The sequence below is a fragment of the Archocentrus centrarchus genome, unplaced genomic scaffold (assembly GCF_007364275.1).
Source record: "Archocentrus centrarchus isolate MPI-CPG fArcCen1 unplaced genomic scaffold, fArcCen1 scaffold_41_ctg1, whole genome shotgun sequence".
NCBI classification, from domain to species: Eukaryota; Metazoa; Chordata; class Actinopteri; order Cichliformes; family Cichlidae; genus Archocentrus; species Archocentrus centrarchus.
The window spans coordinates 3,120,901-3,135,078 of NW_022060267.1; the positions used below are offsets into that span (position 1 = coordinate 3,120,901).

At 44.9% G+C, this 14,178-nt stretch overlaps 1 protein-coding gene across 1 annotated transcript in view; it reads right to left on the minus strand.

Annotated features, from left to right (window-relative positions):
- Positions 1-14,178, minus strand: part of LOC115776942 (uncharacterized) — a 65,126-nt gene that overhangs the window by 31,375 nt on the left and 19,573 nt on the right. Inside the window, exons 3-4 of the mRNA XM_030724740.1 lie at positions 4,893-5,225; positions 3,882-3,968 (exon numbers count right to left, since the gene is read on the minus strand). Coding sequence (XP_030580600.1) covers positions 3,882-3,968; positions 4,893-5,225 — 420 coding nt within the window. The remainder of the gene's footprint in view (positions 1-3,881; positions 3,969-4,892; positions 5,226-14,178) is intronic.

The following is a 14,178-nucleotide window of genomic DNA, read 5'->3' on the forward strand; positions in this document are numbered from 1 at the left end:
CTACTCATCTATCCAATTTCTTCAGCTTATCCAATTTTGGGATAAGTGGATTCATGGATCAAATAAAAACATTTTTTTTTTACACCTGTTGATCACCCTCACATGTCAGCTCAAGATCTTGGGAACCATTCTACCTATGCTTACCAAACTTGTTGTGTAGATAATTTATATAGAATAGAATTTAAAATTCTTCTCCTCACATACAAGGTCTTGAATAATCAGGCACCATCTTATCTCAAAGACCTCATAGTACCATATCACCCCAACAGAGCACGTCGCTCTCAGACTGCTGGCTTACTTGTGGTTCCTAGGACACTTAAGAGTAGAATGGGAGGCAGAGCCTTCAGCTTTCAGGCCCCTCTTCTGTGGAACCAGCTCCCAGCTTGGATTCAGGAGACAGACACCCTCTCTATTTTTAAGATTTGGCTTAAAACTTTCCTTTATGATAAAGCTTATAGTTAGGGCTGGATCAGGTGACCCTGAACCATCCCTTAGTTATGCTGCTATAGGCCTAGTCTGCTGGGGGGTTCACATAATGCACTGTTTCTCATTCACCTTATTTACTTTGTTTATACTCCACTCTGCATTTAATCATTAATTGATATTAATCTCTGGCTCTCTTCCACAGCATGTCTTTCTCTCCCCTCAGCCCAACCGGTCACGGCAGATGACTGCCCCTCCCTGAGCCTGGTTCTGCTGGAGGTTTCTTCCTGTTAAAAGGGAGTTTTTCCTTTCCACTGTCGCCAAGTGCTGCTCATAGGGGGTCGTTTTGACTGTTGGGTTTTCTCTGTATTATTGTAGGGTCTTTACCCACAATACAAAGCGCCTTGAGGCGACAGTTTGTTGTGATTTGGCGCTATATAAATAAAATTGAATTGAAATTGAATTTATGGCCAAAGCAAGGTTGGAATTGTTTATGGGGTCACTGGGGTCATTGTCAAAGGTCAAGGTCATATGGTTAGATCTTTGTTTTTTGTTAATTACTTTCATGTCCACTTCATATCTATGAAATGGTTTCAAAGATTTTGATGAAACTGTGCATGATTATTCTCCATTCCAAGACATTATGTAGAGATCAACTCCTGGAAGTTAAGGTCAAAAGTAGGGCTGCAACGATTCATCGATTAACTCGATTAAATCGATTCTAAAAATTATCGACACAAATTTACTGTGTCAATGCTTCGTTTAAACTCTGCAGCGCTCAGCTGTCTTGGTGTAAGCGCTCCTCACTAGCATTAGCAGCATTACTGCTCCGTTATCTATTTTGTGGGTTTATTGGTGGCTGGCAAACCAACATAGAACCGCATTACCGCCACCTATTGGACTGGAGTATGAATCACACACGCACGCACACAGATTCTAAAAAGCTCTCTGTCGCTGCGATGGATTTCCTTTAACACAGAGTGGATCATCTAGAGTTTCCACCTGTCTCGTAAAATACAGAACCCCGTATGTTACGGGACTCCGTGGAATACGGCTCCGTAACATGCCGTGTTCCGTACTTTACGGGACGGGTGGCAACTGTCGCTGATGTGCATTTCCATGCCTCCACTGCTCTCTGTGTGTCTGTGTGTGTTGTGCTCGCTGAGCTACCAGAACTGGTTTGCTAGCGAGCACGGGCCATTAGCACTAGCGATAGTTCAATACCGGAAGGCCCCCCCCCAGGACCGAGGGGCTCCGTCAAAATATTTTTTATACTTTAATCCCTGATTAGTGACTAAATATAGACCTGCAGTAGAAACGTATTTTCGAGAATGCTTGTGAATACAAAGCATTACAACATTACTCACACATGCGCCATGGCTCCCGCAGCCACTAGTTTTTCAAAATACTCATAGGAGGCAGCGGTTTGAACTGTGCAAGCGCAAAGAGGCGAAACTGTTATAGAGACGGTGAGCTCAAGTAATGCAAAAGGAAACGTTTTTCCAGCGTCCAAAACAGCAGCTTTTTCTTTTAGTAACCACCATTAAATCTGTGAAACAGCTGGAGGTCCTTCATCAAGCACCTGATCAGCAAGTGTTAAGGTGAAGAAAAGAGAACTTTGTAGCTGCTCCATTCACCGCTGTTTGTTCACAGGCGAAAAACTGCAGTACGGAAGTTAAAATATGCAGATAAACTGTTAATAAAAAAAAAGGATTTCTTATCCGATTCCTCGATTAATCGATGGAATAATCGATAGAATACTCGATTACTAAAATAATCATTTTATGCAGCCCTAGTCAAAAGTAAAAGGTCACATCAAGTATTAAATGTTGTGACAACAAACAGGGTTACTACAGTGAGAAAGGCTTATTTAGCCCTCTAAATGGCATTTTTGTTCTTTTTTTTCACAATATTTTCTCCTGTTAAGTTTAAGGAGTAAGTGGTCTTATTTTATATTTCTGGCATTGCCCAACCTGATGTTCTGCCTGAAAAATGAACAAATCTGTTTGGAATACAAATCCTGCTTCTCCCTAGGAGAGAGCGCAATCAACCTCCTGCTGATCAATAAGCTCTTCTACTTCTAACTCACCGAGGACCTCCCTTTGCTCAGAGGATATAATTTCTCTATATTATAGAGAAATTTCTCTATATTATATAGAGAGAAATTGGTGTCAAAAAGGTCACAAAAATGTGTCATATAAAATACAAACAAAAACTAAGTACCCTTGGGTGCCTGGGTGGCTTAGTGGTGAAGCCGGCGACCACATACACATGCCACGTTGCGGTGCGGTGCGGGTGGCGCGGGTTCGCGTCCCGGCCTGTCGCCTATTTGCCCATGTGTCTTCCCCTGTATCTTTCCCCCATTTCCTGTCTCTCTCCACTGCTAAAAAAAGCTGCTGTGGCCTAAAAAACGCAAACAAAACAAAAAACTAAGTACCCTTTAATTGCATGCAGAGTACTGACCTCTGACATGGAGTAGCACGTTTTTTGTCATCAGGATGGTTCCCTCCCTGCTGTAGACAGTGCAGGTGTAGGTGTTTGTGTCTCTCTCTGTGGGGTATTTCAAGTTCAGACTGAGGTTTCCAGTTTTCAGCAGGTTTCTCTTCATCTTCATCCGGTGTCTGTAAAATGTGTCCTGTTCTTCAGGCTGGTCAGAGCTACTGTGATACACGTAGACCTTTCTGTTGTTTCTGTCCTTCCACTCTACTTTAGTAACTTTATGCAGGTGAACGCTGGTTTTACAGGGCAGCTGGACAGACTCCACTCCTGAATCCACCTCCACTTTGTAAACTGAGGACAACAAAGCACAACATGATGATGACAGCAGCAGCTGTGATGGTCACATGTCCTCCCTGATGGTCACATGACCTCCCTGTCCCCTCCTCCTAGTCTCAGATTGTGTGTCAGTTTGTTCCTGATGTGTTCCTGACTCGTTCTTTGGTAACTAGTCACAGCTTCCTGTAAAGAGCTGCAGACATGTTGGATGAAGAGCAGAAGAACAGACACACTGAGCCTCCACAGTCGGCCACGTCTCACACACATCAGCACAGGAACCGTGAAGATCTCACGTGTCTGCTCTGAACATCTGAAGCTCTCCACCACATGACTGAGCACAACTGCAGGAGGAACATTTACTGAAGCTGCTGCAACACTTCCTGTCAGCACGTGTTTCCATGGCAGCCTGCTGTTTACCACCACAGAAGAAGAACAGCTGTGTGTCAGATGGATGCAGTGAAGCACACACACTGTTTAGTTGTGTCATGTTGTGGAGCTGTTTCACTGATCAGTGACTGAGTCTGAAGGAGGAAGTTTCTCTTCAGCTCTCTGTATCAGCTGTTTGAACTCTGAACTCTTCCAGCTTTTGGAACAAGTTTGTGTGAGCGACAGACCCCAGAGGACACCTGCTAACCATCGGCATTATGGGTAGGGTAGTATCAGAGACTCACCTGACATGAAACAATGCCGGAAATAAAACAAAAGACCTCCAGAAACAACAAGAAGAACCAGGAGAACCAGAAGAGCTATGGCCCAGGATGGAAACGGTTCTGTGGAGAAACAAAAAAAACAACAAAACAAAAAAGTAATAGAGCTATTTCCCTCCTCTGATGTCAAATTTCTTACTACTATATGTGATATATTGGAACATAAACTGGCTGTAGGCCAACCTGTATAAAGTTAATACTTTTCATTTTTTTTATAAATTTCAAAAGTTTGTAAGTATGCAGTCAAGTTCTCCAGAGTCCTGCTAATGACTTCTATGTTTGACTCAGGTGTGTTGAAGCAGAGACACATCTAAAACCTGCAGGACACCGGACCTCGAGGCCTTGATGTGAGGATTCCTGATGTAGAGTATTTCTTGAAATTTTTTTCAAAGTCATAAAAAAAAAGTCAATGGCAGCATTTTTATAGATTTGCCCAATGAATACTTGTTACAAGTTTCAAAAAATTCAGCTGATATATAAGGGAGAAGTGGTCATTGAAATTCAATGTTAATGTACCATTTATTTTCAAAATGTCAAAAAAAAAATTTGTAAAAATTATTTTTTTAAATATTTAAAGTTAAAAAATTTGTGTGAGGCACTTTGTAGAGCTTTGCACATTAAATACTCGCAACAAGTTTTAAAAAAGTCAGCCTAGGAAAAAAGGGAGGAGTAGGGATTAAAGTTAAACATCAATGTTCAGTATTTCACAAAATTTTCAAAAAAGGAAAAAAATCAAAAATCCTTCTCCTTGATTTCACAGAGCCTTACCCCAAGAGTATTTTTGTCAAGTTTCAGAAAATTTTATATATAAATGACTGAGGAGGAGCGAATTTAGTAAACAGTTGGCAGTGCTGGATCGATGCTGAACAGCTTGGCATCAGCACCACTGACTGGTCTGTCATTGACAGGACAGCTAAAAAAAAATGTATGACTGCTGACCTGTATCTACTACAGCAGTGGCCTCTGACCTCTACCTATAGTACTGACCTTTGACACTGAGCACTACTTTCTGCCTCAAGATGTCTTTGTCCCTGTAGATGGTGCAGATGTATCGTCCTGTGTCTCTTTCTTTGGGCTGTTTCAGGGTCAGACTGAGGTCTCCGGTTCTCAGCACGTCTTCATTCATGTGTGTTCGATCTTTGTAAAAGTCATCCTGTGTCACAAGTTGGCCACTTTTGTTTGAATACTCATGAATCATCATGAGTCCTAGGTCAGAGCGAGTCCACTCCACTCTGGTGTCCTCTGGCAAGTCAGGATTTGTTTTGCAGGGCAGGATGACAAACTCTGAGCCTTCTTTCACCTTCACCTCCATCTGCTGGTCTGAGTGATAATAAATCACAATGTCAGCTGCAGAAGCAGTAGCAGTCACACTTATCATACAAGGAAAACAACTGTCTACATTCTCAGGTCTCTTAAATCTGCTGCTATAAGACTGTTTAATGCAAAGCAATATTATGAAAAACATAATGACTTACAACCATTTTATTATTCATGCTCTCTGTATGTTTATGTATTTATTTTACTTTATTATAATAATAATAATAATATTATTACCACAGGAGTCTGGGGGGGGGGGGGGGGGGGGCTTCTGAATCACTCTTTGTCTAGACCCTCACCCAGGACGAATTTGCCATGGGAGACCCTAACAAAGGGACTAGCCCCCAGACAACATAGCTTCTTGGATCACTGGGACACACAAACCCCTCCACCATGTCAAAGGTGGTGATTCTTGGAGGAGACCCCTGTGGTAGTGTCAACAAGGGAACCGTTTTCCCTGCCAGTGATGGGGTTACCAGGGCCCCACACTGCAAAGATTGACTATCTAAGTCTCATAATCGTATATTCAGCCAAAAAAAGTATTTTTTGATCTTATTTTGAGAGTGATATACTAAGCAAAAGCTGAATGTGTAAGATTATTAAAAGTGTTTTGTTTAAAAACTAGATATTTACGCTTGACTTGCAGTGCGCTCTGGATTCAGGCCTGGTGAGGGAGCTCAAGGTAGACGTTTGGTGGCTAAGCATTAGCCCGTGGTGCCCGGCCAGGCGCAGCCTGAAGAGAAGACATGAGCCCGCCCTCCTGTAGGCCCACCACCTGCAGGGGTCGGGTGCAGTTTGTGTTGGGTAGTGGCCAAGGGCGGAGGCCCTGACGGACCGATCCCCCACTATTGTGACTGGCTATTGGGACATGGAATGTCACCTCTCTGGTGGGGAAGGAGTCTGAGCCAGTGCGTGCGGTTGAGAGATACCAGCTAGATATAGTTGGGCTCACCTCAACGCATGGCCTGGGTTCTGGAACCAGTCTCCTAGAGAGGGGCTGGACATTGTTCCAGTCTGGAGTTGCCCTCAGTGAAAGGGGGCGAGCTGGAATGGGTATTCTTGTATCCCCTTGGCTTGCTCTCTGTACGTTACAGTTTTCACTGTTAGACCAGAGGGTTGCTACCCTGCGCCTTTGGGCCGGGGAACGGGTCCTGACTGTTGTTTCTGTTTATGCACCAAATGACAGTTCAGAGTACCCACCCTTTTTGGAATTGCTGGGTGGGGTGCTCGAGGGTGCTCCATCCGGTGACTCCATCGTTCTGCTGGGAGGCTTTAATGCTTCCATGGGCAATGACAGTGAGACCCGAAGAGGCATGACTGGGAGGAACAGCCTGCCTGGTCTGAACCCGAATCGTGTCTTTCCTGTGCAAACCACAGTTTGTACATAGTCAACACCATGTTCAAACATAAGGATGTCCATAAATGCACGTGGCACCAGGATACCCTAGGCCGAAGGTCGATTATCAATAATCGATTTTGTAATTGTATCATCAGATCTGTGGCCGTATGTTCTAGACACTTGGGTGAAGAGAGGAGCCGAGCTGTCAACCAATCACATCCTGGTGGTGAGTTCAATCGGGTGACGAGGGGAGGATGCTGGACAGACCCATCCATCCATCCTCTTCCGCTTATCCTGTTCAGGGTCCCTAGCTATCATAGGGCAAGAGGCAGGATACACCCTGTACAGGTCGCCAGCCTGTCGCAAAGCTAACACAGAGAGACAGACAATCACTCACACTCACATTCACACCTATGGGCAATTTAGAGTGACCAATTAACGCAACCCCAGTAAGTGCATGTCTTTGGACTGTGGGAGGAAACCGGAGTACTCGGAGGAAACCCACACAGACACGGGGAGAACATTTAAACTCCACACAGAGAGAAAGGGATCTGGGCCGAGGTGGATTTGAACCCAGGCCTTCTAGATGTTATTCTAACTGTGAGGCAGCATGGCTAACTACCACGCCACCATTCCTGGCAGAAGCCCCAGTCTGTAGGGTCTTCAATTCCCACCTCCAGCAGAACTTCAACAGCATTATGAGGGAGGCTGGGAACATTGAGTCTGAATGGACCATGTTCCGTACCGCCATTGTCGAGGCTACTGCTCAGCGCTGTGGTTGAAATGTGGTTGGTACCTGTCGTGGTGTTAACCCCCGAATCAGATGGTCTTCACGAGAGGTAAAGGGAGCCATCAGGCTATAGAAGGAGTCTTATCGGGCTTGGCTTGCCTGTGGGACTCTGGAGACCACTGACGGGTACTGGCAGGCCAAGCAAAACGTGGCTTGGGCAATGGCCAGAGCAAAACCTTGGGTGGTGGAGGAGTTCGGTGAGGCCATGGAAAAAAGACTTTCAGACGGCTTCGAAGCGATTCTAGCAAACTGTAAGGTGACTCAGGAGGGGAAAGCAGTCCTCTGCTCACACTTTCTATAGTGTGCATGGGGTGCTGTTGACTTCAACTGAGGCTATTGTCAGGCAGTAGAAGGAATACTTCGAGGACCTCCTTAATCCCATTTACATGCCTTCTGTAGTGGAAGCAAAGTCTGGGGACAAGGGGGATGACTCGCCCTTCACTGGGGGTGAGGTCACTGAGATGGTTAAACAACTCCTTGATGGCAGGGCCCCAGGGGTGGATGCCCTGAGTTCCTGAAGGCTCTGGATCTTGTAGGGCTGTCTTGGTTGCCATGCCTCTGCAAGATTGCGTGGAAATCTGGGGTGGTGCCACTGGATTGGCAGACCGGGGTGATGGTCCCCGTCTTTAAGAAGTTAGACCAGAGGATGTGCTCTAACTATCAGGAGATCACATGCCTCAGCCTCCCCGATAAGGTCTATGCTGGGGTGCTGGAAAGGAGGGTTCGTCCAGTAGTCGAACCTTGGATTCAGGAGGAACAATGTGGTTTTCGTTCTGGTTGCCGAACGCTGGACCAGCTCTTTATCCTCTTGAAGATTTTCAAGTGTGCCCAACCAGTCTACATGTGTTTTGTGGACTTGGAGAAAGCATTCAACCACGTCCCTCGGCATATCCTGTGGGAGATGCTGCAGGAGTATGAGGTGTCTGGCTCATTTTTGCGGGCCATTCTGTCCCTGTAGAGCAGGGGTATTCAACTGGCGGCCCAAGGGCCAGAACTGGCCCGTCAGTCATTTTGGACCGGCCCACTGCCTATTTACTTCTATTAAATAAAAATTTTAAAAGAAGCTGTGACTAAACTGTAGCACAGCATGTAGTTCACACTCCTTACAGGTGGTGGCGGTAACGCACCATAGATTACCGACCGCCATTAAACTCAAGAAGAAAAAGAATGGCATTTTATCAGTGTTGCCAGCGAGTTTTTTCCTAAAAGCAACTAGCGACAAATTTAGCGAGTTTTCTCGGTAATGTCGGCGACATTGAGAGAGTTTTTTGTTAACCTGAAATCCTCCGATATCGCCGTGTTTTGTGTACATACGGCCTTCGTACTTCATCCGTTCAGACGCTTTGGCATTGCCCGGACCCCCAAGAGTACCGAACTGTTGGTATGTACCGTTAGTCACGTGACCTTAATAGCGGGAGTGAGTCTGATTGTGTCCTCGTGATGCAGCCGGCGGATACGACGCCGCATTGAGCGGGTGGGAGCGTTGCTGTGATATGTCAGCATATATGTGTATGTATTTAGAAATCCTGCTGACTGAAGGATGAAGTTTGTTCATTCAGTCTGGTTACGTGTTTGTCGTCTTCCAAAGGAGGAAGCACTTTGGTGAAATCTGCTTCAATCCAGGCTGGCTTTTTAAAGAATCAGTCAGCCTTTTGCTATTTTCGCTCTGTATCTTTTCTGTTTACATTTTAATAGCACAGCTGTGAGTCTTTTGTTATGGAGAAAAAAAAAAGCATTAATTTATTTGAGGAGCATTATTATTTAAATGCCAGTGGTTTATTTTTGATCAATTTCTCATGTACATCTGCCCTGAATGTTAATAAAAGTGTCTGCGTGACATTTGGGACATGAAGCTTTGACTCAGAGGTGCTTTTTTGTTTATACCTTTGGGAAGAAAAAATATCAAGATATATTTTATATATCGCCATTCAGGTAAAAAATATCGAGATATTATTTTGGTCCATATTCCCCAGCCCTAGTAGTTGTAAACATATTTTTTCTTCACTTTTTGTCTTTTCAATTCCTCTCTCCTACAGCCTCGATTGCAACTACATGCAAAAAAACAATTATGCAAATTAGGTGATGTCGTCATATAGCGACTTCTAGTGACTTTTAGGACAGCCAATAGCTACTTTCCTTGCTGAGGAGTTGGTGGGAGGCCAGACAGCAGTTTCTGGTGAAAACATGTTGCATTCAAAAGAGAAGAGGCGTAAGGTGGACAGCGAAAATAGAAAATTTAACGAAAACTGGACCGATAAGTATGCACAAGAGTAAGTCCATCCATCCATTCACTTCCGCTTATCCCGTTCAGGGTCACAGGGGGGCTGGAGCCTATCCCAGCTGTCATAGGGCAAGAGGCAGGGTACACCCTGAACAGGTCACCAGCCTGTCACAGGGCCAACACAGAGACAAACAACCTTTCACACTCACATTCACACCTATGGGCAATTTAGAGTAGCCAATTAACCTCTAACCCCAGTAAGTGCATGTCTTTGGAATGTGGGAGGAAACCGGAGTACCCGGAGGAAACCCACGCAAGCACGGGGAGAACATGCAAACTCCACACAGAGAGAGGGAGAGGCCTGGGCCAAGGTGGAATTGAACCCAGGAGTAAGTGTCCCGAGAAATATGTGGCCCACTGGCAAATAGCCTCATGACAATTTGGCCCATAGAAAAATGTAGTTGAATACCCCTGCTGTAGAGATTGGTCTGTATTTCCGGAAATAAGTCAGACTCATTTCCTGTGGGTGTTGAACTTTGCCAGGGCTGCCCTTTGTCACTGATTCTGTTCATAATTTTTATGGAGAGAACTTCTAGGTGTAGCCATGTGGCGGAATGCTTCCGCATCAGTGTCCTCAGAATCTCGACTCTGCTCTTTGTGGATAATGCAGTCCTATTGGCTTTATTGGGCAGAGGCCTCCAGCTCACAGTGGAATGGTTCGCAGAGTGTGAAGCAGCTGGCATGAGAATCAGCACGTCCATGTCTGAGGCCATGGTCCTCAGCTGGAAAAGGGTGGAGTGCCCACTCTGGCTCAGGGCCAAGTTGCTTCCCCAGGTGGAGGAGTTTAAGTATCTCAGGGTGCTTAAGGCCTTTATACACTGGATGGGCAAATTTTGTATGAAAGTCTTGTGTGTGAAAAATATTTTTCAGACTCACCTGTTCTTAATTCAGGCATTCACACAACAACATTATTTCACAGGAAAAATTTTCTACATTTATTTTTTCAGATCAAGTTAAATTTTTTCGGACTTTCGCAGGCAAATAAACTGCTCTGACCAAGCAAAATGCTGCATTTAGCAATATATAAGCTCTTAGCTCAAAACACGTACTGATGTACTGAATATAGTGATGTGGGAACAGTAAAATTATACAATTTTTCCTCAGACACAGAGCTAGATGCTGCTGTGGGTCAATTGGCTCTGTGGAATTATTTCTCTACTTCCTCAGATGTGAGTTTATTTATACAGCACATTTAAAACAACAATGTTGACAAAAGTGCTGCACACTGAATTGGCAAATCACCGCCTCGGTCTGCCAATCTAATGGCACTGCCCCATATCTCCACGTGATGTTTCAGAGGCCAAGAAAAAGATTTTACATTTACAGTGGGAAAGTATTCAGACCCCTTCAAAATTTTCACTCTTTTTTTCATTGCAGACATTTGGTAAAATCAAAGAAGTTCATTTTATTTCTCATTAATGTACACTCAGCACCCCATTTTGACAGAAAAAACAGAAATGTAGAAATTTTTTGCAACTTTATTAAAAAAGAAAACTGAAATATCACATGATCATAAGTAGGGCTGCAACGATTCATCGATGTAATCGATGACATCGACTACAAAAATTTGTCGATGTGGAATTTCATCGTCGAAGCATCGTACTTTTAAACCCATCCATCTATTTTGTTCCACTTATCGTGTGAGTTTGTAATTGCAATACACTACAGGAAGATATGGGGGCAGTATTGACTCCATTGTCTACCAGCAACAACAATACCAATGAAGAAGAAAGTAACAGAACAGCGTAATGCTAGTGGAACAGAGAGGAGGGTGGAGAAAATTAAAGAAAATGGAGACAGACTGTCAAAGTTGTGGTAGCATTTGACAGAAAACAAAAATAAAGCTGAATGCAGACTGTGCAGAGCAGAGCTGTCCTTCCAGCAGCATCGCTGCAGTGCTGAGCGTTTAAAATGCCAGCACCCTGGAGCTGTGACGTCGCTCTGGATGGGTACTTTAGTGCGTCACTGATACCTGTTAATGTTTGTACAGGAATGTTTCTGTTAGTTTACCTGTCGGAAACAAGCTCTCATGGATAATGTTTGCTAAGCGCAACCATTTCAGTGATGTTAGCTAACGAGTGAAGGACAACAGGAGCAGCTACACTGGCTCCTATTTTTTTCTCATATTAATATCAGCGTTCATTCTGAATAATAAACCTCTGTATGAACTGAATCATCTGTAAACTTTTCAGCTGTTTTGGACGTAAAAACCTTTTTGATTTAATTTGAATCCTTACTTGAACTTTTGTACAGAGGCCATTTTTATTTATTTGCACATTATATTTTCATTTAAATAAAAAATTGCATTTACTTTAATATGCATTTTTTATTTGATATTTATTGTGATGGTCACATTAATGTTAAAAATACATTTGGTTAGTTTCAAACTCGTATTTTTATGGGTCATTATTTTAATCGTGAGAAGAGCAGGTGAGTTAAGATTGAAATAATCGTTGACTAATTGAATAATCGATAACAAAAATGACAGATTATTTGACTACCAAAATAATCTTTAGTTGAAGCCCTAATCATAAGTATTTACACCCTTTGCTCAGTGTTGAGTAAAAAAACCCTTTTGAGCTCGTACAGCCATGAGTCTTTTTGGGAATGATGCAACAAGTTTTCCACACCTGGATTTGGGATCCTCTGCCATTCTTCCTTGCAGATCCTCTCCAGTTCTTCAGGTTGGATGGTGAACATTGATGGACAGCCATTTTCAGGTCTCTCCAGAGATGCTAAATTGGATTTAGGTCAGGGCTCTGGCTGGGCCAGTCAAGAATGGTCACAGAGTTGTTGTGAGGGCACTCTGTTATTTTAGCTGTGTGCTTAGTGTCATTGTCTTGTTGGAAGGTGAACCTTTGGCTCAGTCTGAGCTCCTGAGCCCTCTGGAAGAGGTTTTCTTTCAGGATATCTCTGTACTTGGCCGCATTCATCTTTCCTTCAATTGCAACCAGTCGTCCTGTCCCTGCAGCTGAAAAACACCCCCATAGCATGATGCTGCCCCCACCATGTTTCACTGTTGGGATTGTATTGGGCAGGTGATGAGCAGACAGACAAACATTGTTCCCCAGACCTCGAGTACATGTCTGTAAGATGTCGGCCTTTTTTTCTACCCAGAGAGCTAACAGTAGTGATCGTCACAGCTGTGTATATAGCTCCCGATGCTAACGTTAGCATGGCGCTCTCTCTCCTGCTGAACGCCATTAACGAACAGCAGCGGGTCCACCCCGACGGTGTTCTTATTATCGCGGGAGACTTTAACAAGGCCAACTTAAAGACTGTACTCCCGAAATTCCACCAACATGTCAAATGTTCTACAAGAGGGGAGAACACTCTTGACCATGTTTACTCCAACATTAAGCACGCTTACAGAGCCAAACCCCTCCCCCACCTCGGCCAGTCCGACCATCTTTCCCTGCTGCTCACCCCAGCATACACCCCCCTCAGACGGAGAGCCAGGCCTACTGTAAAAACCATTACAACCTGGCCTGAAAACGCACTCTCCGACCTACAGGACTGCTTTGCATACACAGACTGGGACTTATTCGAACACGAGGACCTAGAAACATTCACAGGGACGGTACTGGACTACATTAAGTTCTGTATCGGAAATGTGACTGTTAGCAAAAACATCCGGGTTTTCCCTAACCAGAAACCCTGGATGAACAGCCAGGTCCGTTCACTCCTCAAAACCCGTGATGCTGCCTTCAGGTCAGGCGACAGAGCTCTGTACAGTGCTGCTCGAGCTGACCTGAAAAGAGGAATTAAAAAAGCCAAAACGGACTACAGGAGGAGAATAGAGTCCCATCTGTCCAGCAATAACACACGGGAGGTGTGGCAGGGCATTCAGAACATCACAAACTTCAGAGGCTGTGATGTGACTGCAGGAGACCTGAGTGTGTCACTAGCAGAGGAACTTAACTGTTTCTTTGCTCGCTTTGAGATGCCTCAGGACCACCCATCTGCTCCAGTCCTGCCCCCCCCCCCCCACCAGGCTGCACTCCACTCACTGTCCAGGAGCATGAGGTACGGCGCGTGCTCCTGGCAGTGAACCCCAGGAAGGCTGCCGGACCAGACGGAGTACCTGGCAAGGTGATCAGAGCGTGTGCCCACCAGCTCACCCTGATTCTCACCAGGATTTTCAACCTCTCCCTGGCCCAAGCAGTCTTCCCCCCCTGCCTAAAAACAGCCACAATCATCCCCGTGCCCAAAAGGTCATCTGTCACCAGCCTAAATGATTACCGCCCTGTGGCCCTCACACCGGTAATCATGAAGTGCTTTGAGAGGCTGGTTCTCCAGCACATCAAAGACCATCTGCCCCCCACTTTCGACACCCATCAGTTTGCATATCGTGCAAACAGATCCACAGAGGACGCCATCGCTGTAGCCCTCCACTCTGTGTTGAGCCACTTGGAGCAGCAGCAGAGCTACGCTCGCATGCTCTTTGTGGATTACAGCTCAGCGTTCAACACAATCATCCCGGACATTCTCACCACCAAACTGCACACCCTGGGCCTCCCCCCTCTCACATGTTCCTGGATCAAGG